The sequence below is a fragment of the Sapajus apella genome, unplaced genomic scaffold, assembly GCF_009761245.1.
Source record: "Sapajus apella isolate SASKATOON/1434 unplaced genomic scaffold, GSC_monkey_1.0 scaffold34, whole genome shotgun sequence".
NCBI classification, from domain to species: Eukaryota; Metazoa; Chordata; class Mammalia; order Primates; family Cebidae; genus Sapajus; species Sapajus apella.
Window position 1 is genome coordinate 18358862 of NW_022436974.1, and position 23660 is coordinate 18382521.

Sequence of the window (23660 nt, forward strand, 5' to 3'; positions counted from 1 at the left end):
TTGTTAAATGTTAATTGGTTTGTGCCACATTTCTTAAAAGCCTCCAGGTGACCCTACATTGCACTCAGAATGAAATCCCAACTCCTTGCCCTGGCTTTCCAAGGACTATGTGACCTGTCCCATAGCAATCTCTCAGTTCCCTTCTTGTTTACCATGTACTTAGTCTCAGTGTCCCTTCTTTCAGTTCCTTGAACATGCCAAGCTCATTGTCACTATAGGGCCCCATACTAGCCGAACTCTAAGCCTGAAATGCATTTCTTCCATTCTTCTTGTGCTTGACTCACCCCTTCCTCCCTCCCTCCCTCCCTTACTTCCTTCCTCTTCCTTCCTTACTTCCTCCCTCCCTCCCCCCTCCCTCCCCCCCTCTTTTCTTCCTTCCTTCCTTCCTTCCTTCCTTCCTTCCTTCCTTCCTTCCTTTCTTCTTCCTTCCTTCCTCCCTTCCCCTTCTTTCCTTTCCCTTCCTTCCTCTCCCCTTCCCTCCCCTCCCCTCCCCTCCCCTCTCCTCCCTTCTCCTCCCCTCCCCTCCCTACTTTCCATCCTTCCTCTCTCCCTGCTTTCTTTCCTTTCAAGAGGTAAGACATCTTGCTTTGTTGCCTTGGTTGATGTGCACTAGCACCATCAAAGCTCACTGCAGTCTTGACCTCCTGGGTACAAAAGGAGGTCAAGACTGCAGTCTTTTGCCTCACCTTCCTGAGTAGTTAGGACTACAGATGTGTGCCAGCACATCCAGCTAATTTCTTTATTTTTGGTAGAGATGAGGTATCACTGTGTTGGCCAGTCTGGTCTTGAACTCCTGGGCTCAAGTGATCCTCCTGCCTCAGCCTCCCAAAGTGCTGGGATTACAGGTGTGAGCCACTGAGCCTGATCTGGCTCTTTCTTATTCAATTCTCATTTTAAATAGATCCACTTCAGAGATGACTTCTGTGACAGCTATCCAATCTTTTCCTCCTATTTTAATTCTCTACTAGCACCTATCACTGTCTGATACTTTTCTTGTTTATTTAAGTATACAGTTATTTTCCCATGTATTCATTCATTGCTCTATTTTTATGCTGTATGAGAGAGGGACCTTTTATGCTTGCTCATCATGGTATCCCCTGCTTCTGGATATGTGACTTGCACATAGTACATGCGTAGTACATATGTATGAAGTGACTGAATGTTTTTCTCACCTGTAAAATGGAGAGACCAATACTTAATGTCTCAGAGTTGTTGACGACTAGTATTATCTAATTTGATAATACAGGTAAAGTGGATAGGTCTGTGTTTAGCACATTGTGTTTATAGAAACTGTATTGTTTTGTAAATATCTGGCTTATTGTAGACATTCAACAAAGGTTAGTTCTCTTTCTTTCTTGCAGTCTGGATCTCCTGCACCATTTTATATTTCATTGACCTGCACTCCAAAGTGTGCACTCCCCCAACTCACACAGAGACACTGCGTTGTAACAAGGTTTAACTTTCTCTTGGGAAATTACAGTTTTCTTCTCTTTGGTTATATGATCTTTGCCAATTAACTCTCCTTAACAGCAAAGTATTTTGGGTTTTGATTTCCTCATCCTAGTCTTTAGTTTCTCTGAAAAGCACTCTCAGCTTTTGTGTATACTGATCAGTTTTTATTTTGCATTTACTTAATATTTAGTCTACCGAAATGTCAGGCAATGAGAATACAGATAGGAATTTGCAGAAACCTCTGTCCTTAAGTGGAGGAAACAGGATACATAAACCAACAAGAATAATAAAGTATCTGGCTGAGCATGGTGGCTCACACCTCTAATCCCAGCACTTTGCAAGGCTGAGGCAGGCAGATCACTTGAGGTCAGGAGTTTGAGACCAGCCTGGTCAACATGGCGGAACTCCTGCCTTTACTAAAATACAAAAATTAGCCAGGTGTGGTAGCACATGCCTGTAATCCCAGCTACTAGGAAGTCTGAGGCGGGAGAATTTCTTGAACCCAAGGGCAGAGGTTGCAGTGAGCCAAGATCACGCCACTGCACTCCAGCCTGGGCAATAGAGCAAGACTCTGTCTCAAAAAAAAAAAAAAAAAAAATTTAAAAATGCCTATGGAAAAAGTCTGCAGAACATAGAGGAGGCACAAAGTTGGGAGTAACTAATTCATATGGAGGATGGGGGTACAGTTTGAGAGATAAGTGGTTGTTTACCACCCAACAAAGAGAGATAAGCCCTGTGAGTAAAGGTATGAAGGGATGAACCTGTCTAAGGGCCCATGCTCTGGGAACTTGGCAGCGCTGCGTGATCATAGTGGTAGTGACAGTAACAGAGATCGTGAGAAGCAAAGCCTGAAAGATGTGAGGTGCTGGGCCATGGAGGGCTCTGCATGCCCTACTGGGGAATTTGAACTTTCGCCAGCAATACCAATAACAGTAGCAGCACCTAACATTTATTGAGCACTTCCTATATGCCAGGCCCTCTTCTTTGTACTTCATTGTATCAATTCCTTTAATCTGTACAACAGTTCTGTGAGGTAAGTACTGTTATTATCCCTATTTATAAATAAATAAACATAGGATAGGTATTGAATTTGTTCTTAAAAATAATAATAAATAAATAAATGTAGGCACCACGAGGACAAGGAACTGGCCCAAGGTCACCCAACTCATAAAGAGCAGAGACAGGATTCAGACTCAGGCATGGTGGCCCCAAAGTTTGTCCTCTTAACCAGGGTACTGTACTGCTTTTTACAGACAACTTTTGGGGGGCAGCCAGAGCCCTGGAAGAGTTTTAAGTATGGGAATGATATGATTAGATTAGTTCTTTGGAAAGACTGCAGTGGAGTTGCATTGCATCTTGTACAAGGGTTCATTTCTAAAAGCATTGAAAGCAAAAAATGCCAAGTTCCATTTCTCCTTGCCTCTGAGTAAGGTTTGCTCTGCTAGTGGTGGCATACCATATCTCAGACAGCCCAACATGGCAGCTTTTTCCTCTATCCTTAGAACAGAGGGCAGAGTCTTTGAAAGACATGTGTATAATAGATGAATCATCAGTTTGTGTTGAGGGACCCTGTTGTTTGAAAAGCACAAAAGCATCACACTCCTGCAGAAACTGAGCCCCTCAGTGGTGAAAACAGACTCAACCTCCCCTCATTTCGTGCATGGCCAAGGCCGTGCATTGCTTAGATAGTGTTTTTCCCTGCCCCTGTTTTTCTCTCTAACAAGAGTCCATAGTGATATGGATGCCTGTTAGGCCTGTGATGCTCTGCGTCGCATTTGGCAGCAGAGTGCAAGAGGGACAGCCTGCAAGTGAGGAGGTGGGAAGAAGGCAGGGAAAATAAGTAGAACACAGCAGCTGCTGCCCAGGTACCAGGGACTGCTTTAAAGAAGTGTTGATGCGATTACAATGATCAAAACAAAACCAGTCAGTACATAGGAAAAAGAAACTAGGAGAAACATATCAAAATGCTGACAGTGATTGTGTTTTCTCTTTTCTGTGACAAATGCAGCTTTGTGCATTCTTTCTATTTTACGGCCTATTGTCAACGTTATTTCATTTTTCTACATAGTTTTCATAGTTGGCATTTCTAATGGCTGTCTTGTACTCCATGGTGTTGATGTTCTATACAGGGCAGGAGGCCAGGTATGAGAGATATAAAGAAAGTTAAATATTCTGGACCTAATGATCAATTAAATTAGTTTCCTTCAACTTTCTTCTGATCTGAAAACTTTGTACATCATTGTATCTTTTTGTTTTCAGTCTGGTAAATGCCCTTCTAATTCCAACTACATTATACACACTGCAGCTTTAATACATAATACTCTCCATGCTCTTGGCTTATAGCTACTGAAATAGGCCTAAGAGTCATCTGCAGGTGTTAGGAACCTTGATTGGTCCATCTATTTTGTCACAGTGGTACAATATTCTGTTTTTTACTTACAAACTGACATTATATGAGGTCTCTTGATAGCCACCACTGTGTTATAGTACATGATTTACATTAAGTTCTCTGGTTTCTCAAATTGAAATGATTTTGTAACTGCTTTAAATAAGTGTTGATGTGATTACAACAATGATCAAAACAAAACCAAGCCAGCCAGTACATAGGAGAAAGAAACTAGGAGAAACACATCAAAATGCTGACAGTGATTGTGTTCATATTGGCAAGTTTATTTTTCTCTTTTCTGTGTTTCCAAAGTTTTGAAAATGTGTCTGTAATACATGCAAAATGTTAACAACTTTTTTAAAAAAAAGAACAAACTTCAAAAATAAGAGCTCTCCGTAATCTCATAATTCTAATACAACATATTTTTACTTTTGAAATGCCTTTGTTCGTATACATGCGTATTTTTCATAGCTATAGTCCTGACAAATGCAGCTTTGTATGTTCTTTTCATTTTACAGCCTATTGTCAACATTATTTCATTTTTCTACGTAGTTTTCATAATTGGCATTTCTAATGGCTGCCTTGCATTCCGTGGTGTTGATGTTCTATACGGGACTGTCCTTTGGACATTTTGATTGTTTCCAGTTCTTTACTCATTTAGATAAGAAGTAATGAGTATTTTTGTTCATTTAGCATTTGGGGTTCATTCAGTCATTTCCTTAAAGTGAAGTCTCAGCAGTGAGCTAACTGCATGAATGGTTTGAACTCTTTTGTGGCTTTTGGTATGTGCCAAGTAAGACCCTGGTTTCTGGAAGAGCCCATTGAATGTGGATGGTCACTGGCTTCATATGTGTGTTCCTGTCCCATGTTTCCCTCCCCACTATTGAGCCCCTAAGATATTTTAATAATGTACATTGTAATCAAGTCATGTTTATTGAAGAAAGTTTAGAAAAGATGTGAATGTGAAAAACAGGAAATAAGCTATTCATAATCTCACCACCCAGAGGTAACAATTTTAAAAATACATTTCCTTCTAAGTATTTATTTACTTATTTTTGTTTTGTTTTTTAGAGACAGGATTTCACTCTGTCACCCACGTTGGAGTGCAATGGGATGATGTAATGCCTAGCTTCTGGGCACAAAGAATCTTCCCATATCAGCCTCCTGAGTAGCTAGGAGTACAGGCACATGACACTATACCCAGCTAATTTTTAAATTTCTTGTAGAGCTTGGCTCTTGCTATATTGCCTAGGCTGGTCTCAAACTCCTGGCCTCAAGTGATCCTTCCTTCTAGCCCTCCCAAAGCATTGAGATAACGGGCACAAGCCACCACATCTAGTCCAAGTATGTATTTCATAATGTTGTGTCATGTGGCTTCTCTGTTAGCCCTTCTCTATTGTTGTTGTATAGAGGTTTTACTTCTCCCTCCATCTTGGGGGTCATCTTGGCCAGGCATGGTGGCTTGCACCTGTAATCTTCGCACTTTGAAAGCGCAAGGCAGGAGGCTTACTTGAGGCCAGGAGTTCAAGACCAGCCTGGGCAACGTAGTGAGACCACATCTCTACAAAAAGTAACAATCAGTAAATAAATAAATCTATGTGCACGTTTAGGAAGCATTCTGTTGGAAAATTCCCCGAAGGAGAATTTTCCTCTTGCTGGGTTGAAGAGTGTGCACCTTGTGAAGTCTTTTGATGAGTATTGAAAAGTTGCTATTGAGGAAAGTTGTGCCTCTTTCTACTTCACCTGTTAATGTTTGGATGCCATTCCTGCTTTCACTAGGTTAACACTAGTGGCCATTTATTTATCTGTTTATCCTGAAATCAGTTTGGAACTCTGTTGTCTTTTGTTTTTTGTTTTTCTGTTTTGTTTTTTTGTGAGGGGGTCCCTGGGCATGTTGTTCCTGGGATTAAAATCCCAGAATTTATATTTTCTTCAGGATTTCCCACAGGTTCCACCTATTGGTAAATTTTACACACCCACATCTTCCATCCCGCCTTCAAACTGTACCCTGAAGCATGGTTACAGAATTCTTGATTTCATAGACATTTTGAAATCTAGAACTCTTTGAAAGAGACTACTTATTTTGGCTTAAAAATTTTCCAAATTCTGGCCAGGCATGATGGCTCATGCCTATAATCTCAGCAATTTGGGAGGCCGAGGCGGGCAGATCACCCGAGGTCAGGAGTTTGAGACCAGCCTAGCCAACATGGTGAAACCCAGTCTCCACTAAAAATACAAAAAGTAGCTGGGTATGGTGGTGGGTGCCTGCAATCCCAGCTACTTGGGAGGCTGAGACAGGAGAATTGGTTGAATCCAGGTGGCGGAGGTTGCAATGAGCTGGGATCTTGTCATTGCACTCCAGCCTGGGTGATGAGACACTCCATCTCAAAAATAAAATTCCCGATTCTTGGCCATTTCTTTAATAAATACTTGTTGAATCCAAGTTTAAAGAACTCAGAGTTCATTGTATGTGATGGAGTCTGAGGTGTATGGGAATTGGAGAGAGATGACTTTGGGCCAGATTATAAAGAGCCTTGTTCCACCAACCTAAGGATTTTAATTTCATTCTACAGGCTGATAATTAGTTGGCATTTTTGGGAAAACATTTGGTAGACTGACCACAGGGAACCTGGTTAAAAGTCCACAGTAGGCTGGGAGGGGGAGAGCTGACGAGGCCCTGAGTCATGTTGGTGCAGTAGGTACAACGGTTAAGCAGGGGCCTATTCAAGCAGGCCTTGGTGACAGATAGCTTATGGTATGCTGTGTGTGCGTGTGTGTGTCCCTGTCCTGTTGAGGGAAAATTTGTACCATATCTTCTACATAGGAATTTGGTGTGATACAGATAAGGTAATGCACTGGAAATAGCAAACTAAAAGTGCTCTATAGATGTAAAAACATATTGACAGTAACAGTGCCTAAGAAATTCTGCCCCATGGGGCTGATTCAAGGATGTGATAATGGCCTGGTGTGTGTAAAGCACCTGGGCTCTAGACAAGTAGTCATTCTTCTGGTTGACTAAGGACCTGTCACAAACTTGGGAGACAAATTTGGGAGAGTTGTTATTTTGTCTTCAACTGTTCAGGTCGCTGAGCATGAGGATACTTGCTTCCCTCTCACTTTTTCTCCTGCTTCCAGTGAGGAGGGGATCTGAACAGCTGAGGAGGGGTCCAGCCTGGTGTGGCATCTTCCAACCGGGAGAAGACATCTCTGTTCTTGGTAGGCCCTTGCTCTCCTGGAGAGGACCGTCATGGGAAAGACTTGAGCCCAGTTCTGAGCTGTGGCCCTGACCTCTGGCTGCTTGGCCAGGCTGCATTGTGTGTTCAATCTGGGGGAGGAGACTGAAGGAGCTGATAGGAAAGTTCTTCTGGTCCAGCCAAGGAGGCGCAGGGAAGCTTCTGCAGAACAAAGATTAGACAAGACCCCTGATTTAGAGAATACAATGGGGAGGGCAGTGGGGCAAAGCCCAGAGCTCTTTGCAGTGGTATTGTTTATTGTTGGAGGAGGACAACAGAGGGAGCCCTGTCTGCTTGTGCAACAGAGGGAAGACAGAAACAGCAACCTGGGTCTGCAAGGGCCTTTTTAAGGGCAGTTTCACAAACATGTTTTGCAGACAGAAGTTGTCCAACTTGGAAAGGCGTTGATGAGTGGGAAGGGTATCCTTTTTCTTCCCCCAGGAAACAAAGCGCTAGTATTTCCAGGTACATCTGAGGCTCTTTGTCAAGCACCTGCTCCCAGGTGCTGTGGTACAAACCAAATTAGCCCTGTGGAGTTAACTGAGTGGGTCTCAAGCTGTGGGCCCCTCCCTTCTCCTCTCACTTATCTGGAATACCAAATCTGTGCTTAGTGCAGGGATGCTCCCCATGGCCAGCCTTCTCACTATGGCAGAAAGAACGCCAGAAGGTAATTTATGTGTTTGCTTGGGTTAAATGCTGACAAAATGCTGCTTTGTGGAATTATTCTCATCTTTCTTACATGTTTGGAATCCCAAATCTGTTTTGTATTTTTAGGAATTAGGAAAATATCAAACATAATATGCAAAGAATAAGAAAATATTTGATTGTCTTGATTTTTGAAAATAGTATTGTAAAGGTCTCAGGCTTGCTTTATTTTTTCATTTTTATTTTTACTTTTTGCATATCTTAAAAAGTATTCCAAGGGCTGCTTCTGAGCTCTTTCCTGCTAACTCCACCCCTAATCCATGGCATGTGTTCATGTAGCCACCCCTGACAGTTATGTCTGTGGCCTTGCCCAGTAGGGATTGATATTTGCAGATCTTATGTGTCCTGGCAGCAGCTCTGATTTGGAGTCAGAGGGCCTGTGTTTGCTCTTCTGGCTCTGTTGCTCTGGCCTGAGGCAAGGCACTGTCTCTTGGTTTCAAATCTCATCTCTGTAAAATGGGGAGAAAAAGGTAAGCTCCTTCAGGTTTCTCAGAAAGGTTCTGTGTCAGAATGCAGTGAGGGTAATTTCTAAGCTGTATGAATGTGAATTTTTGTTTTTATTCATGACATAAGCAAGCTATTGTTTGAGCCATTGGCTTTGGTTGCCATACTGTGGATACTTGGTTTTGAGGGAAGTAAGTCTGAAAGAATGAATCCTCCTTGTAGAAACTCACTATGCTGAGACATGGTTTAGAGAAAGCAATGTTATACACAGTGAACTGGAAAAGCAACTTCAGAGTCTCGGTGGGACATTCCTTCCTGGGGTCCCTGATGCATGAAGGGGTGCAAATGGGCAGACAAACAGAAAGATTGAAATAATACCCCAAATAGATTTTTTTTTTTTAAACAGAGCCTCTCTTCCTGTTTTGGGAAAACTGTCTTTCTTTTGAAGCACTACTATATAGACTGAATAAAAGGGCAGAATGTAATTTAAGAGTTGCAGGTTATTTTCTTTCCTAGAAAAAGCTAAATATTATAGCCTCCCCAGGGGCAACTATTGTTGCCAGTTTCTTTTGTATCATTACACAAATATCTTGTGCATATACAGATATAGAGTCATGTGCTCCTATCCTTTCTTCATGATATAAACACAGCATTCTTCGCCTTACATCTTTCACTTAATACATCTTTCAGATATCCATAGCAGGTTGTGTGGTGGTCCATTGCTGTATGGTTACTTAATCTGTATAACAGTTTTCCTGCTGATGGACTTTTAGGTTGTTCTTGTAATTGCTATCCCAAATACTGTTGTAATAAATATCCTACTACATGTCCCCTTGTACACAGGTGTGAGTATAAATGTGATAGATTCCTTGAAGTGCGATTGCTGGGTCAGAGGGTTTGTAGTAGCATTTTTAGTTTTAAATCAATAATGCTCTCCATAGAGGTTGCATTGATATACCTCCCACCAGTAGTTTATAAGTGCCCCATTTCTCCTCACTGTCACCAGTACAGAATGAACTTGGCCAATCTGAGATGAAAAATGGCCTCATTTTTTCATTTTAACTATATATAGTTAAAATTGAAAAATTTTAACTATATATAGTTAAAATTATAATTTATAATTATAAATGTATTATAGTTTGAGTTAACTCTTATGAGTAAGGTAAGGTTGATCAGTTTAAAAAAAAAGTAACTGCCATTTTTATTCCTTTCTTGTGAATTATCTGTTCATCCTTAGCCTATTTTTTCTAGTGGGTTATTGAATTTTTCTTATTCATTTTGTGGGAGCTTTTTATGTATGTAATCAATTAGAACTTACTATATATTGCAGACATTTAGTCAATTCTTCATTTTTATTGTTTTGCCATACAGAATTTTTGAAACATTTAGTCAAATTTGTCAGTCTTTTTATTTTATCGTCTTGATTTTGAGTAATTCTTAGAAAGCCTTCTTTAAGATTTTATATATATATATATGTATTTTATACACACACACACAGTGGGATAGATATAGATATATATATATATGGTTTTCTTCTAGTGCTTTTATGACTTCATTTTTTTATCTCTAAACTTTGAAATCATCAAGAATTTATTTTAATATAAGGAGTGAGACAGAACTCTAACTTCTTTTTTTTTTTTTCCAGGAAGACCTGGGTTTTGAATCCAGGTACTTTTACTCATTAGCTGTTTGATTTTTAAACCAATTAATCTCTCTGAACCTCAATTTTCTTATCTGTATAATATTAATACCCATTTGATGGGCTACTGAAAAGATTAAATAAGATTATATGTAGAAAATATTTTTTAGCGCATTTCCTAGCACAGTGTGTTCAAATCATGGTCCAAATGGCCAGGAACCTCGGAACACATCGTGTCTTTAGGCAGAGGAGAAATTCTAGGTGGTCAGGATATAGAGGCCACCTTATGACTCACCAGTCTGTCAGAATTTGTCCGTCATTTTGTCACCTAAACCCTCAGTTTCCTCACTGGCAGCATGAATGATTAGAGCTTTCTCTTGAGGTGCTGAGACGTCCAGATTAGATAATGTTTGTGAAAGAATTTTGTAAACTATAAAGGGCCACGTAAAAATGCTGGAGTTTACGGTCTGATGAATAGGGAGCAACCACAACCCAGGTGGATATTTGACATTTGTGGCCAAGGAGAATAATTAACTTGCTATAACACGAAATTAGCAGCTGATGTAAAGCAAGTGAGCTTGGAGCAGTTGATTATAGTAATGGTTAGTAATTGCCTCCTAGTGATTAAGCAATAATGAGGTTCCAGGGACAGAATCTTGTTAGGGTGAAAGATGGATCAAAGGCTTTCAAGTCAGTGTACACTTACTGAACACAGCAGTGGGTTAAGCCGAGACAGGTGTCTTGTTGAGGTACAGTACTTGTTCTTAAGGATAGTAGGGGTGTGGCCAGGCGTGGTGGCTCAGGCCTGTAATTCAAGCACTTTGGAGGCCAAGGCGGGCGGATCACCTGAGGTTGGGAGTTCAAGACCAGCCTGACCAACATGGTGAAACCCTGTTTTTTTAAAAAGAAAAAAGAAAAAAATGGATGGTAGGGGTGAGAGACACGTAGAGCGTGGCTTCTTCCATGAGGTAGACGCACATGTGGGGACATACTTGGAGGAAGGTCCACAGTGCTCTGGGATCATCGAAGAGGGTGAGACTTGCCTGCTGAGCATCCTGTGTCAGTCTGAACCCACCTCCCAGAGCTGGCCCAGATTCTAAAGAACCTCAGATCTATGATGCCTTCTTAAAATTTTACTTACCCTTTTTTATTCCTCTGTTTGGTTGTTTTGGATTTATCAGGGATATCTTGTTTCTAACGTCCTGCCCATTGCCCTCCACAGCTTCTGGGGAAGCATGGTATTATGCCTAGGGCCTCCATTTCTACTCTGACCTGAGTACTCAGATAGGATGTCTAGTTCATTTTGAATTTCAGATAAACAACAAGCTTTAAATGTCTCATGCAACATTTGGAACAAATTTATATTAAAATGTATTTCTTGCCATCTAACCATCTGAAACTGAAATTTGACATGGTCAGGGTGACATGACCTGGATTTCTTATTTAAAAAAAACAAAACAAAACTGCGTCTGGCAACCCTACCTGGGAAGCTCTTATTTCAAATGCTGTAAAACATAGTAGTATTTACCATGCTAATGTTTCATGGAGCCCTAGTTGCAAGTTAAAAGTTGTTTTATATGAAAAAAGAATTCTCAACTAAAATCATGTTTGACAAATCCTAGATTAAATGAAGTTAGCTGGTCTTCATTATGGGAATTTTCAGAACATTTTAAACCTCCAAGATTGGGTGATAATATTTAGTATTTCTCAAAGTTATATTACTTGAAGCTATCCTCTACACTTCTCACTTAGTATCTAGGCTCATAGGAGCAATGTTGAATGAATTTTGAGAGTTTCTGGTAATCAGTTCTATTTGCAGACCACAAGTTCTGATTTTGGGTTTTGGGAAAATATCATTCTGTAGAAAAAATTTATATAATTCTATAATGTTGTTTTTGTTTTTAAAATTAATAGATTTGTAATAAAATGTACGCATAGACACGAGTGTATATAAAGAAAAACACTAGAATGATGTATACCAGAGTGCTAACTGTAATTAATCCCAAGAGAAGGTCTGGGTAGGGAGAGATGATAGTTTTCTTTTCTGTTTTGCTTGCCTGTATTTTCTGCAGTCAGTATATATGACTTTTGTCAGATTGGTGGGAAAAATCATTTACATATTTTTAAAAGGAGTACCTTTCCATATGTTATCTTATTTGCCTCTCAGGCAACTCAGTGATATAGGTTCTAATATCACCCCTATTTTATGGATAAGGAAGCTTTACACAGTGCTCTTTAACAGACCCTGCCCTTCTTGGCTTCATTGCCTATGCTGCCTCTTTGTTACAAAAAAAATAACCACTTGCTGTGGTGGGAGGGGCCTTGTTGCCTGTTTACCCAGTCCCTTCATTTACAGACCAAGTCAAGGCCCTGAAAGCGAAAAGGACCTGCCTGAGACACACAGTTTTTTAATAAGGACAAGGCACCAAAATATTTTAGGGGACTGGGGTTGGAGGTGTGTCAGAAAGTTGGGGAGAATATCTGACCTCTGACTTTATCCGTTATATTGAGTCCCAAAGAGGAAGAGGAAAAATGCACCAGTGAATACAGGTTTTTTTTAAAGCCACTTATGGATTGACTGATTGATTGATTGACAGAGTTCTACTCTGTTACCCAGGCTGGGGTACAGTGGTGTGATCATGGCTCACTGCAACCTTGAATTCCTGGGCTCAAATTATTCTCCTGCCTCAGCCTCCCAAAGTGCTAGGGTAACAGGCATGAGCCTCCAGGCTGGATAACGGCCACTTTTAAAGAATGGCTTAAATGTTGCCAAATTCATGTTGCTTAGAATTTTTTTTTTCTTTTTCAGCTTTTCATACTAGATTTCATCTCCTGTATCTTTTTAAAATTCATTTTTTCATCTTGCTCATCGATTTTTTCCAGTTTGAATCTTATCCCTATATCCATTTATTTAGAACTATTGTGGTGATGACGATACTGGGAATTTTGCCTGCTCATCTGTGTTCTGTTTATATTCCCTGTGCCTGGTACTTAGTTACAGGGATGAAAGATGACTGGATTGTGAGAGTCGTGCAGCTAAAGTCTGACTTCAGGTCCTGAAAGAGTCCTGGGCTGGATGGCATGGTGAGGAGCAGCGCTTGTGTAATCTGAAGTCAGTGTGTGGCCCCATCAGTGTGGGTGTATTGCTTTCAGAGCGGGGAGATTCTAGAACACTGCAGTTCAAAGGGGCCTGGGGATCATTCAACTGAGCCTCTAGCCCTCATGACAGAGAGACAATGTCAATTACAAGGCAGGGGGCATCAGCATCCTGTTGCAGAAAGACCTAGGCTTTGGGGTCAGATGGATCTAGGTTTGAATCCTGGTCCTGAGACTAACTAGCTGTGTGACTTTAGGATGAGATCTCTGTATCAGCTTCCTCTTATGCAAGTTAGGGATAATAATAAGAGTACTTACATCATAGGATTATGAGGATTAAATGAGCGAGTACATGTAGAAGAGTACCCAGGACATAACAAGCACTGAATAAGTGCCAGCTGTTATCATTGTTAACAATAATAGAATATAAAATGCTGCAGCAGTGTTTGGTCAGTAGCATATCTTGTGGCATATCTTCCCCCCAGATGAGGTATGACTTTTGTTGTTAATTTAGGGCTGGCTGTAAATGCTTCTGAATGGGTTTCCCCCATTCAGGAGGAAATGCTATCCCATCACATGGGGACTGGTAATTCCTGGGCTGTAATTTTATGGACCAAATAGAAGGGCTTCTTTAAAGAGTAGAAGTTTGCAGATAATCTTGTGATCTTTTCATTCGTTCCATTAGACGCAAAACAGTAATTACAACAGATAACCTGGAGTTTACAATCCAGCTTTAGCCTTAGACAGCCTGCATTATTAAAGACCAATTTTTACCCAGAGTTCCTTTTAAAAAATATCCAACAAGTCTTGGCATAGTGGCTCATACCTGTAATCTCAGCACTTTGGAAGACTGATGCAGAAGGATTGATTCAGGCCAGGAGTTCAAGATAAGCCTGGGCAACATAGTGAGACCTTGTCTGTACAAAAAAATTTTAAAAATTAGCTGGGCACAGTGGCTTGCAACTGTAATCTGAGATACTTGGGAGGCTGACGCAGGAGGATTGCTTGATCTGTAATCATGCCACTGCGCTCCAACCTGGGCAGTAGAGCAAGATCTTGTCTCAAAAGAAAACGAAACAAAGAAACAAACAAAAACATTCAACAGCATTAGAGTAATTTCTTATAGAAAGAGTTAGTGTCTTAACTTTTATTCTGGGGCTTGCTCTAGGTGGTAACCACATGAAATAATGTTCACTATGACAAAGCCTCTTTTTCACCTTCTTTTTCTAAAGGTGCATAATTTGGGCACTGTTAACCTCTTTTAGGAGCCCTGTTTCTAAAGTATTTATTTTTGTCACTCTCTTCTGGATTTCCTGCTTTGGTTTTTTGACCTCCAGCAAAGAGGTAGAAACGAGTATGTGTCAAACAGTCTAGGCACAGAAAAAGAATGCAGTCCAGTCCTGTGTTTCCTGTTTCCTATGGGCTTATGAAAGCAGGGAGCCGTGGTCCACAGAGCCTTATGTCTTCCTGCTGTCCTTGTGCCTTTCCGTGAGTTTATTCTTTTTCTTTCTAATAGCTTTATTGAATTTATTTGACATACCATGTCTGTGAGTGTTTATGAGGAGTTCGACTTTGATTATTATTTAAACTCTTACAGGGTGGTAGAGTTTTGCATTTGAAGCCAGAGGGGAAAAGTAAAGGGCAGTCACATTAGTTAAGTGCTTGTCCTTCATGTAATTCATCCATCTTTTTTGAGCTGTTGCTCTGAGCCAGCATTGTGAAAGGCACTTGGGTAGTGGTTCAAGGACATGAATGAGGGAGCCAGGTTAACTGGGTGTGAATCTCAGCTCCACTGGTTATCACCCATGGGACCTTATGACTGCTTATTTAAATTCTCTTGTGTCTCAGCACCCCCCTCTACCAAGTTACGATACACATAGTATAGCAACCCTCTCATAGAGTCGTTTTGAGAATTAAATGAATAATATAGAATGAGATGATGATGATGGGGAGGGGTGATGATCTGGACTGAACCAGACACCTCATTGACCTCATGAGTGTGCATGTGTGTAGGGCTGAGGTGCTGAGGGATGGGGCCGGGGTGTGAGATGTGAATAATTAATTACAGGTAATATAATGAGTTTACAGAGGAGAGGAGGAGGGCACTGTGGGAGCCTAGAGCAGGGAAGCCCAGGCCTCTTGTAGTCAGAGGAGCAGACTGGAGGAAGTCATGTTGAAGTTGAGATCTAGAGGAGGCTTGGGGTGGTGGGGGAGGGTGTGAGGGTCAGTTGTGTTCTGTGTTCTGTGCAGACAGAACAATATATGTGAAGGTCTGAGAAGAAAAGCAATCCCATGGTGTTTAAGCAACTGTGGATTGCGAGGAGAGTGGCAGGAGACAGAGCTGGCAGTGACAGCAGGAACCAGATCATGGAAAACTTGAGAATTATTTTAAGGAGTTTGGGTGACAGAGAACCAGGGGCTGTCCTTAGGGGCTCCCATTCTTTCTTTCAAGCATCACAATTCTGTGGTATAGGTGTTATTAGCCCCATTTTGGTGATGGGGAAGCCAAGGCTTTGAAAAATTGTCATTTGCCCAAAGACACAGGCTTAGAAGGTCAGTGTAGCCAGGATTTGAACCTCGGTCTCTCTGGCTCCATTTGTTATGATACCATATGCCTTTGGAACATGAAGTCTGGCTCTTAGCTATATGATTTCAGGCCACCCTCTTAATATCCTTTAACCTCAGTTCACTAACCTGTAAAATAGATAATATGTAAGTAAGTATAAACCTTATATACTTGTAGAAACAAATTGAAATATATATAAAGGGCCAGGTATAGTGCTACCACTGCTTATGGACCCAGATTCTTACACAGAGAAATGTTTTTCCTTCACAGTCCCAATGAACTGGGATGGAACCCCATGAACTGCCACCTACATGTTGGCTTGGTGGTCAGTCATTTTTCCAAGGATTAATTGAAATTTACACAGACATCATCTTTGCACACAGGGAATTTACTCCCCTGGCTACTTGACATGTTCCGCTGATTGGGCTCTCCTCTCTGCCCTGCAAGCCTGCAGGCATTTGAGTCTGCTGGTAGGAGTGACCCTGAGGCTTCTCTACTCTTCCAAGCACCCTTTCCCCTCGTGCGCTCCCTAATTGCCGGTTTCCCTTCTCTCCAGAGTCTACTGGGCCTGTTCTGCCTACACCTTAGGAAAAGAGCTCCACTGTGGGCTCAAAGTGTTATTTAACTTTTCTCAGGTTGGTCTTGAGGGCAGACATTGTCTCTTCTCTGTATTTCTTATGGTGATAGCAGAGTACTATAATAGGCACCTCGTAGATTACAACTGCTTTTACCAGGATAGGGCTTTATGGGCATCAGTCTTGCTCTGTCACCCAGGCTGGAGTGCAGTGGTGTGATCTCCCAGCTCACTGCAACCTCCGCCTCCTAGGTTCAAGCAATTCTTGTGCCTCAGCCTCCTGAGTGGCTGGGATTACAGGCATGTGCCACCACATGTGGGTAATTTTTGTATAAGGTTCTTTTGTAAGTTTTTAAAAATCTTCATAGCAGGACACTGAAGTAGACAAGGCATTCTTTTAGTATGCCCTTTTAGTCATAGTCTTTTTAGCACAATTGGAAAAACTAAAGCCTGCACATAAGCAACATGCCGATTAATTTTTTTCTTTCCATAGGATAGACATTTACAATGTGTAACTCTGTCTCGGGGCAAGGAAATAGAGCTGAAAGGCATAATCCTATCCCTTAAGGATGAGGCAGATATTTGAACAAACAATTGTATACAGCAAGTAAAGTTTTAGGATAGAAGAATGGTGAAAGTGTTGGACTTTATTTGGCAAAGATCAGTGAAAGATTCAAAGAGAAAGAGATGCCGACATTGGACCATCAGAGACTTCAAGACTCAGAAGGGGTGCAAGGGGAGGCATCCCAGGCAGAAGAAATGGCACATAGCAAAGCCCAGAGGAGGGAACAGACAGGCACTTTTGGAGGCCCTGTAGCATCAGCATAGCTGGCAGGAGATGTGTAGGAGATAGAGGGGAAAGGTGGCTATGATCCCATTGGTAAGACCCTAAGACTTCCAGAAGCAGGAGACTAAAAGGGCCCTTCATAGTTACTTCCTCTTCATTCTCCTTCCTTCAGTCTCCTAGTCACTAGCACGTCTTCCCAGAGTCATACTCTATAAACTTCCTTTAAGCTCTGGATGGGCTCGCTGTTGTCCTTGCTTCTTTGCACCCCAGCTTGCCTGCACATAGATTTGTAATCTCCTTTTCATGCTAAAAGAAAACAGATTTATCACAGGAGGAACCTGAGACATGACAGCTTGGAGGAATAAAGGTTACCAGGTGAAAGGACATCTGCGTCATTTAGTCTCTGTGGCATGAGGTAGCTGAGAAGGAATAAAGTCCGTCTGTGACCAAACACCTTTGTTTCTCACTGGCAGGGTCACCAGAGGGGAGCTTTAAATTGCTCTTTAAATGAGTCAGACCTGTTCCTCAGGAGACAAAGCTGGTGCAGCTGGAGCTCTGTGGGCGAGTCTGTCTGGACCCCTCTCACTTTTGCCTGTGTTTGCCTTCCAGCTGTGTAAATGAGTATGGAAGATTATGATTTCCTGTTCAAAATTGTTTTAATTGGCAACGCTGGTGTGGGGAAGACGTGCCTCGTCCGAAGATTCACTCAGGTAAGGGAACCAGGAAGCGTGGGGTTGGGTTTCTCAGTCTAGCCTGAGGGACTGGGGGAATCCGTCAAGATGGATGGCCAGTCCCAATGCCAGCATCTTAGCCATGAGTTCCTAATTCACCCTTTGAAAGCTGCATCTGCTTTCTAGCCTAGACAAGGGGTTTTAAAACCACCTCAAGAGAGCATGGCCCTGGGGGTCTCCACCAACCCTCCCATACCTCTTCTTGCTTCCTTTAACGACAGAGGCAAGTGGTTTTGCTGTCAGTGTACAGTATCAAAACTAAATCATTAGATAAAAGTAAGTCACTAGTTAATAATCCCCAGGTGGAAACAAATGAATCTGGACATCAAACTGAACCTAAATATTGCAGATTAAACCAATCCAACTCTCTGCCTGTGCCCCCTTGCATCCTCCCAGGAAACTTGAATGAATCATTTTCATTTAGAACCAAATAGGTCAATTTTCTAAATCTCTTCAGTGGGAATGAAATGAGAATAGTGAAGAATTATCTGAACTGAATTGAGTGGTCCCTCTGGATTGAATTCTTATCATAAGATCAAAGTACAAGTTCCCTTTCGGACTTCCCTTTTCAGAATCACTGGTGGAGAATATATACTGCTTTTATATAGAAATGACTGAGAAATCATTCCAAAGTTGACCTTTTTTGTATGTTTTTCCCTGAAAAATATGAATGTTACCCTTTTTAGGACCATTACATACGTATCTTGAATTTTTATAAAGTACTTGTTCAGCAAGTTGGGACTTGCTCCTCTATCTAAGGCATAGGATAGCCTGGCTCTGTGGAGAGAGCATTGGCTTGGGAGTTGAGACATGGGTTTTAATCCTGGTTCTGGCCCTGGCTTGCTCTGTGAGCCCGGGCAAGTTACTTCCCTTTCCTGGGACTCCCTGTTGCACATTAGGGGCTGGGTGAGCTCCAAGGCCCCTTCCAGCTTTGACAGTCTGTGGTTTTGTGGAAAACGAGAGAGGCAGACTGAATAACTAACAGCTATAGGGCCCACAGTCACTTTGGAAACGTCAGGGTTTTTCCCTGGTACGTGAACACAGAATAGAACCCATGCTTCTTACTAAGCCTTGGCTTCGTGAAATCAAAAGTAACAAGCTAATAGGCATCTGGGCTCAGTCAGCCGCCTTGGAGATATATTGGAAACTCCAACTGGGTTTTACTTCTACCTAACATTAGTAATATTTTCTGCTTTTGACAAAAGGATAAGACGGCAGAGCTGTAGCAAAGTTTTCAGTTTCCTTATCAAAAGTTTCCTTGACCTTGTCTTAGTATTAAAATGTCACTTAGAGATTATTCAACCTACCTCCATTATTCAACCTAGCTGTCTCGCTTTATAGATGAAAAGCTCAGATCTAGAGGGGCTAAATGCCTTGCTTAGGATTTCATATTGTGAGATTAGATAGAGTGGCAAGACTAGGATTAGAACCTGGATTCCAGATTTTCAGCCTGATAATTTCTGTCTCCTATACATTCTAACTTCTGAGACCATTCTCTTTAAAAGCACAAACTTGGCCACGTGCGGTGGCTCACGCCTGTAATCCCAGCACTTTAGGAGACCGAGGTGGGTGGATCATGAGGTCAAGAGATCGAGACGATCCTGGTCAACATGGTGAAACCCCGTCTCTACTAAAAATATACAAAAATTAGCCAGGTGTGGTGGCACACGCCTGTGGTCCCAGCTACTCGGAGGCTGAGGCGGAAGAATCGCTTGAACCCAGGAGGTGGAGGTTGCAGTGGGCAGAGATTGCGCCACTGCACTCCAGCCTGGCGACAGAGCAAGACTCCGTCTCAAAAAAAAAAAGTACAAACTCTGTCATTAGATATGAAAATGTCTCTATTTTCAATAGTAATTTTTGCCAATAAGCACATTTTTCTTCCTTCTTATTTGTCTTTTGTGTCTACATTTTACCCCTCCTATCCCCTCATCTCCACCATAAACTCATTTCAGAGGCAGAATTATGTTTGTTTTTGTTATTTAGCAAACAGTTAAAATGAATTGGCTGTTTTTTAGGCACAAGGGTTTGGGGAAGGGAAGAATTTGTTTAATTTTTTGGCATTTGTTGAGCTGCAAAACATCTGGAGGTATAAACTTGAAACTTGGCGGCTTTTGTACCTGAGCCAAGCCAAAACAGAAGAAAATTGATTCAATATTTGAAAGTAAAGTTATGAATGTATGTTTACATCTTTTGCAGACATGCAGTAGAACATTTTGTTTTGGTTTGAAGTTCAATCTTTTAAGCTAAGACTTTAATTAAAGAACTCTTAATTAAAGGTGTCTGAGTCGTAGTTGCCAGAACTAATAAAGTCCATTTTACTTTAATTTCTGGAGAAACTGGGTGAAGAGTTCTTTTTTGATAGAATTTCTTGCTACCCCCAACTCCCTCCCTAAGCTTGTAGGAAACAATTATGTAACAGTAAATTGCATAAATTATACTTGTGACTTTGTTAAAATCCCATCTTTCTGGTTAAGTTTCCCGTTTGAAGTAAAGCATTTTGTTTATTTGGTTTAAAATGGCTTACATCAGCCTCAAACTCATTGAATTTGAGGCCCAGAGAGGGCAAGTGGTTTGTCTGAGGTTACAAAGAGATCCTAAGGCTGCTGCCTCCTGGTTTAGCGCTGTTTCTACCTCACTGTCTCCTTGATGACTTAATTCTCTTAGATGATCTTCCCAGTGTCATTGGCTTTGGTCCCGTGTAATTATATATGCATGGTACATTGCACTGAGGAAAACAGTGATCACCCTGAGGCAAAGGAAAATTCAGAAGCTTCAGGAGATCCAAAAAGACGTATCCCAAAACTGACTTATTCCTGCCTCTCATGCTGAGTTCTTACTTGTTTTTTCGTATTGTTTTCCACTCCTGCAGCTGTCCATGCTCAAGAGTGATAACTAGTTTTCAGTATCCTTGATTTTACCTCTCAGAAAGAACCTATCTGTTTGCCCCCACCTTCCAATTCTAATCTCATCCCTGTGGTTGCATGCCCTTCTTATCCTCATGTCCGATTTTTCTGTTTCATTCTTAAAATCACGTTCACCTGCCCTTTCTCAATTTTCTCCTTCACCTGTCTTTCTCTCCTTTTCCCTGTCCCCCTATCTCTTCTTTCAGCATTTTCCTCTCCCACTTTCTCCCTCCTTTCTCTTTCCCTCAAGATATACATACAAAGTTGCACAGGACTCCCTTGACAGGAGCCAGAGTTATCTTTTCTCCCTGTTAACTCAGCTGAAGGAACGACCTGGTGATGGGTGGTGCTGGGGAAGAGGAGAAAGACTTTCATTTAATTAAAGTATTTTCTTAGCTGTTCTTTCTATTATTTCTTCTTCAGGGTCTTTTCCCCCCAGGTCAAGGAGCCACAATTGGAGTTGATTTTATGATTAAGACAGTGGAGATTAATGGTGAAAAAGTAAAGGTAAGGTGCTAAATACTCACTAAGGTGGTCATGTGCCATGTGAGAGGTTAGGGAAAGTAGTGCTTTCGTAGCATTTATTAAATCTCCTAAATGAAACCCACATTGAAACAATGCACTCAGCCATAATAGCTTATTTTCAAACAGTTCTTCTAGTCTTTTTATGGGGGAAGGAAATAATTTTGGATGATGTGTTTACAGATTAGAAGACAGAGAATGGCTAAGGCAAGTTTATCCTGTCTCCTGTATGCCACAAGTGACATAAAGACAAGAAAGAAATTTCTTTTTGGATCTCTTGAGCTGGCCCAGTAAGCAGGTGCTACGTCCTCTAAACTGCAGCCCCACGAAAGAGCCTCCGGATTTCTACGTTTCATTATGGGTCATTTCATTATGAATCACTTATTTAAATGATCCCGTTTTTTATCATATTCTTTTTTTTTTAAATTTTCTTATCTCTGAAAAGGAAAGACACTAAATGAGGGATACAGGAAAGGATACATGCTGTCTACCCCCTGCTTCCTGCCCTTCCAGCCGTTGTGGCTTCTGGATGGTTTGGTACCTGGAAGAAGTGTGGTGTGTTCGCGAACAGGAGAAAGGAAAGAAAGTTTACTGAGTACCTGTGATCTGTCAGTGCCTCTGCTGGGTGCTTTTACATGTGTTATGTTTATCTTAGTCCTTACTGTAAACCTGTGAGCTAAGTGGTATTATCCTTGTTTTACTGGCTTCAGAGAGGTTAAAGAACTTACTTATCAATGGCTACACATAGATAAGTATAGGAAGGTGGGCAGTCAGGATATAAACCCGTTTCACCAACCAGTACACCCCACTGCCTTTCTGGGGTCTCCCCTGCCATGAAAGAAGAGGGGAAGAAAGGCACACTAGGCCTATCACCTGGTGCAAGGAAAGGAGAGAGGTGATGGAAAGAAATATGAAGCAAGACTAAATCACCTGGAAGGAGGGTGTTTGGCACTGTGCTCTACCTGTGGTTCAGAGTTACTGAAATTCCACCATGCACTCTTCAGAGCTAAGCCTTACAGCAAGAAGTGATACCCCATGCTGGGTACACTGGCTCACGCCTGTAATCCCAACACTTTGGGAGGCCAGGAGTTGGAGACATAGTGAGACTCCATCTCTTCAAAAGACAAAAAATTGTCTGGGCACGTTGGCGTGCACCTGTAGTCCCAGCTACTTGGTAGGCTGAGGTGAGAGCATTGTTTGAGCTTGGGAAGTTGAGTCTGCAGTGAGCTATGATTATGCCATTGCATGCCAGCCTGGTGACAGAGCAAGACTGCAGTGAGCCATGATCATGCCATTGCACTCCAGTCTGGGTGATAGAGCAGTTTTATCTCTGTGTGTTTGTGTGTGTGTGTGTGAGAGAGAGAGAGAGAGAGAGAGAGAGAGAGAGAGGAAGGGGAAAGAAAAGGAAGGAAGGAAGGAAGGTGGGGCAGGGAGGGAAGCAAAGGAAGGATAGCACATCAGCAACACAATGAAAACTGGCATTTTAGAGTTCTACCTTGATTCCCAACCTAAGCATCCTATGTTTGAGGTGCATTTATTTGCATCCTTCTCCCATACGTACATACTCTCCTTCCTTTGAGTGCCTTGGGAAGAGCAGAGAAGCTCCATAATGCTCTTCAGCATTTTCTAGATACTTGCCATCACAGAGAAGTGTTCAGGAGGAGGCCCTTGAGTCAGGGCCAGAAGCTCTCTCAGTGTCTCTTCCAGGCCTGACTCCTTAAAATAGCTCCTACTGCAGAGACATCCACACCAAATACAGCAGTAAATGGGGAGCAGGAATGCTGGAAGATAAAAGCAGGGTATGAAATCCATGTAAATGCTAACTAGAAAGTGAAAAAAAATAGTGTGTGGGGGGTGGTGGAGAGAAGGAGCTAGGCTGTGGGGACAGGAAGAAGAGTGTGCTCAGGAGGCATTGAGGGGAAGCGTCTTTTGTAGCGTTCTGTTATCCTAGTGGAGCGGAGTTAGTTACCCAAGAAGTTGGGTAAAGATAACTACTGTTTCATGCATTTTACTTCCAGATGTTTTGGTTTTCCATTCGTGTGTGTGTGTGTGTATGTGTGTGTGTGTGTGTGTGAGAGTTCATTTATTTTATCAGAAATACTAGTGCCTACTACCTTCCAGGCACTGGCCATAAATAAGGGTGAATAAGGAATAGTCCCTGCTGTTAAAGAATAGGCTTATTTTTCCTGAATTCCCAGGCATAGATATTCCATTTATTCTACTTTCTGCAAACCTTATTTTAAAGTGCTTAGTGCTTATTACATTCTGCAAAAATTGATCTTTTTATAACATCTGACTCCACCATAAGGCCACAGGCTCCCCAAGAGCAAGGTTTGTGTCTTACTTATATTTGTATTCACAGCACACTTTCTGTCTCCAGTACCTCTTCAGGCTTCTAGAACTTTATCTATAAAAAGTGACAGTTGGCCGGGCGCGGTGGCTCACGCCTGTAATCCCAGCACTTTGGGAGGCCGAGGCGGGTGGATCACGAGGTCAAGAGATCGAGACCATCCTGGTCAACATGGTGAAACCCCGTCTCTACTAAAAATACAAAAAATTAGCTGGGCATGGTGGTGCGTGCCTGTAATCCCAGCTACTCAGGAGGCTGAGGCAGGAGAATTG

General features: G+C 41.8%; 1 protein-coding gene across 6 annotated transcripts in view; it reads left to right on the plus strand.

Annotated features, from left to right (window-relative positions):
• RAB30 (RAB30, member RAS oncogene family) overlaps positions 1-23660 on the plus strand; it is a 99930-nt gene that overhangs the window by 58407 nt on the left and 17863 nt on the right. For 3 of the 6 annotated variants that reach the window (XM_032295882.1, XM_032295884.1, XM_032295883.1), the window contains exons 2-3: positions 17492-17592; positions 20940-21023. In XM_032295882.1, coding sequence (XP_032151773.1) covers positions 17500-17592; positions 20940-21023 — 177 coding nt within the window. In that variant the 5' untranslated portion in view covers positions 17492-17499. Of the gene's footprint in view, positions 1-16417; positions 17593-20939; positions 21024-23660 lie in introns of those variants that run through there. The other 3 variants (XM_032295881.1, XM_032295886.1, XM_032295885.1) reach the window with 3 other exon arrangements.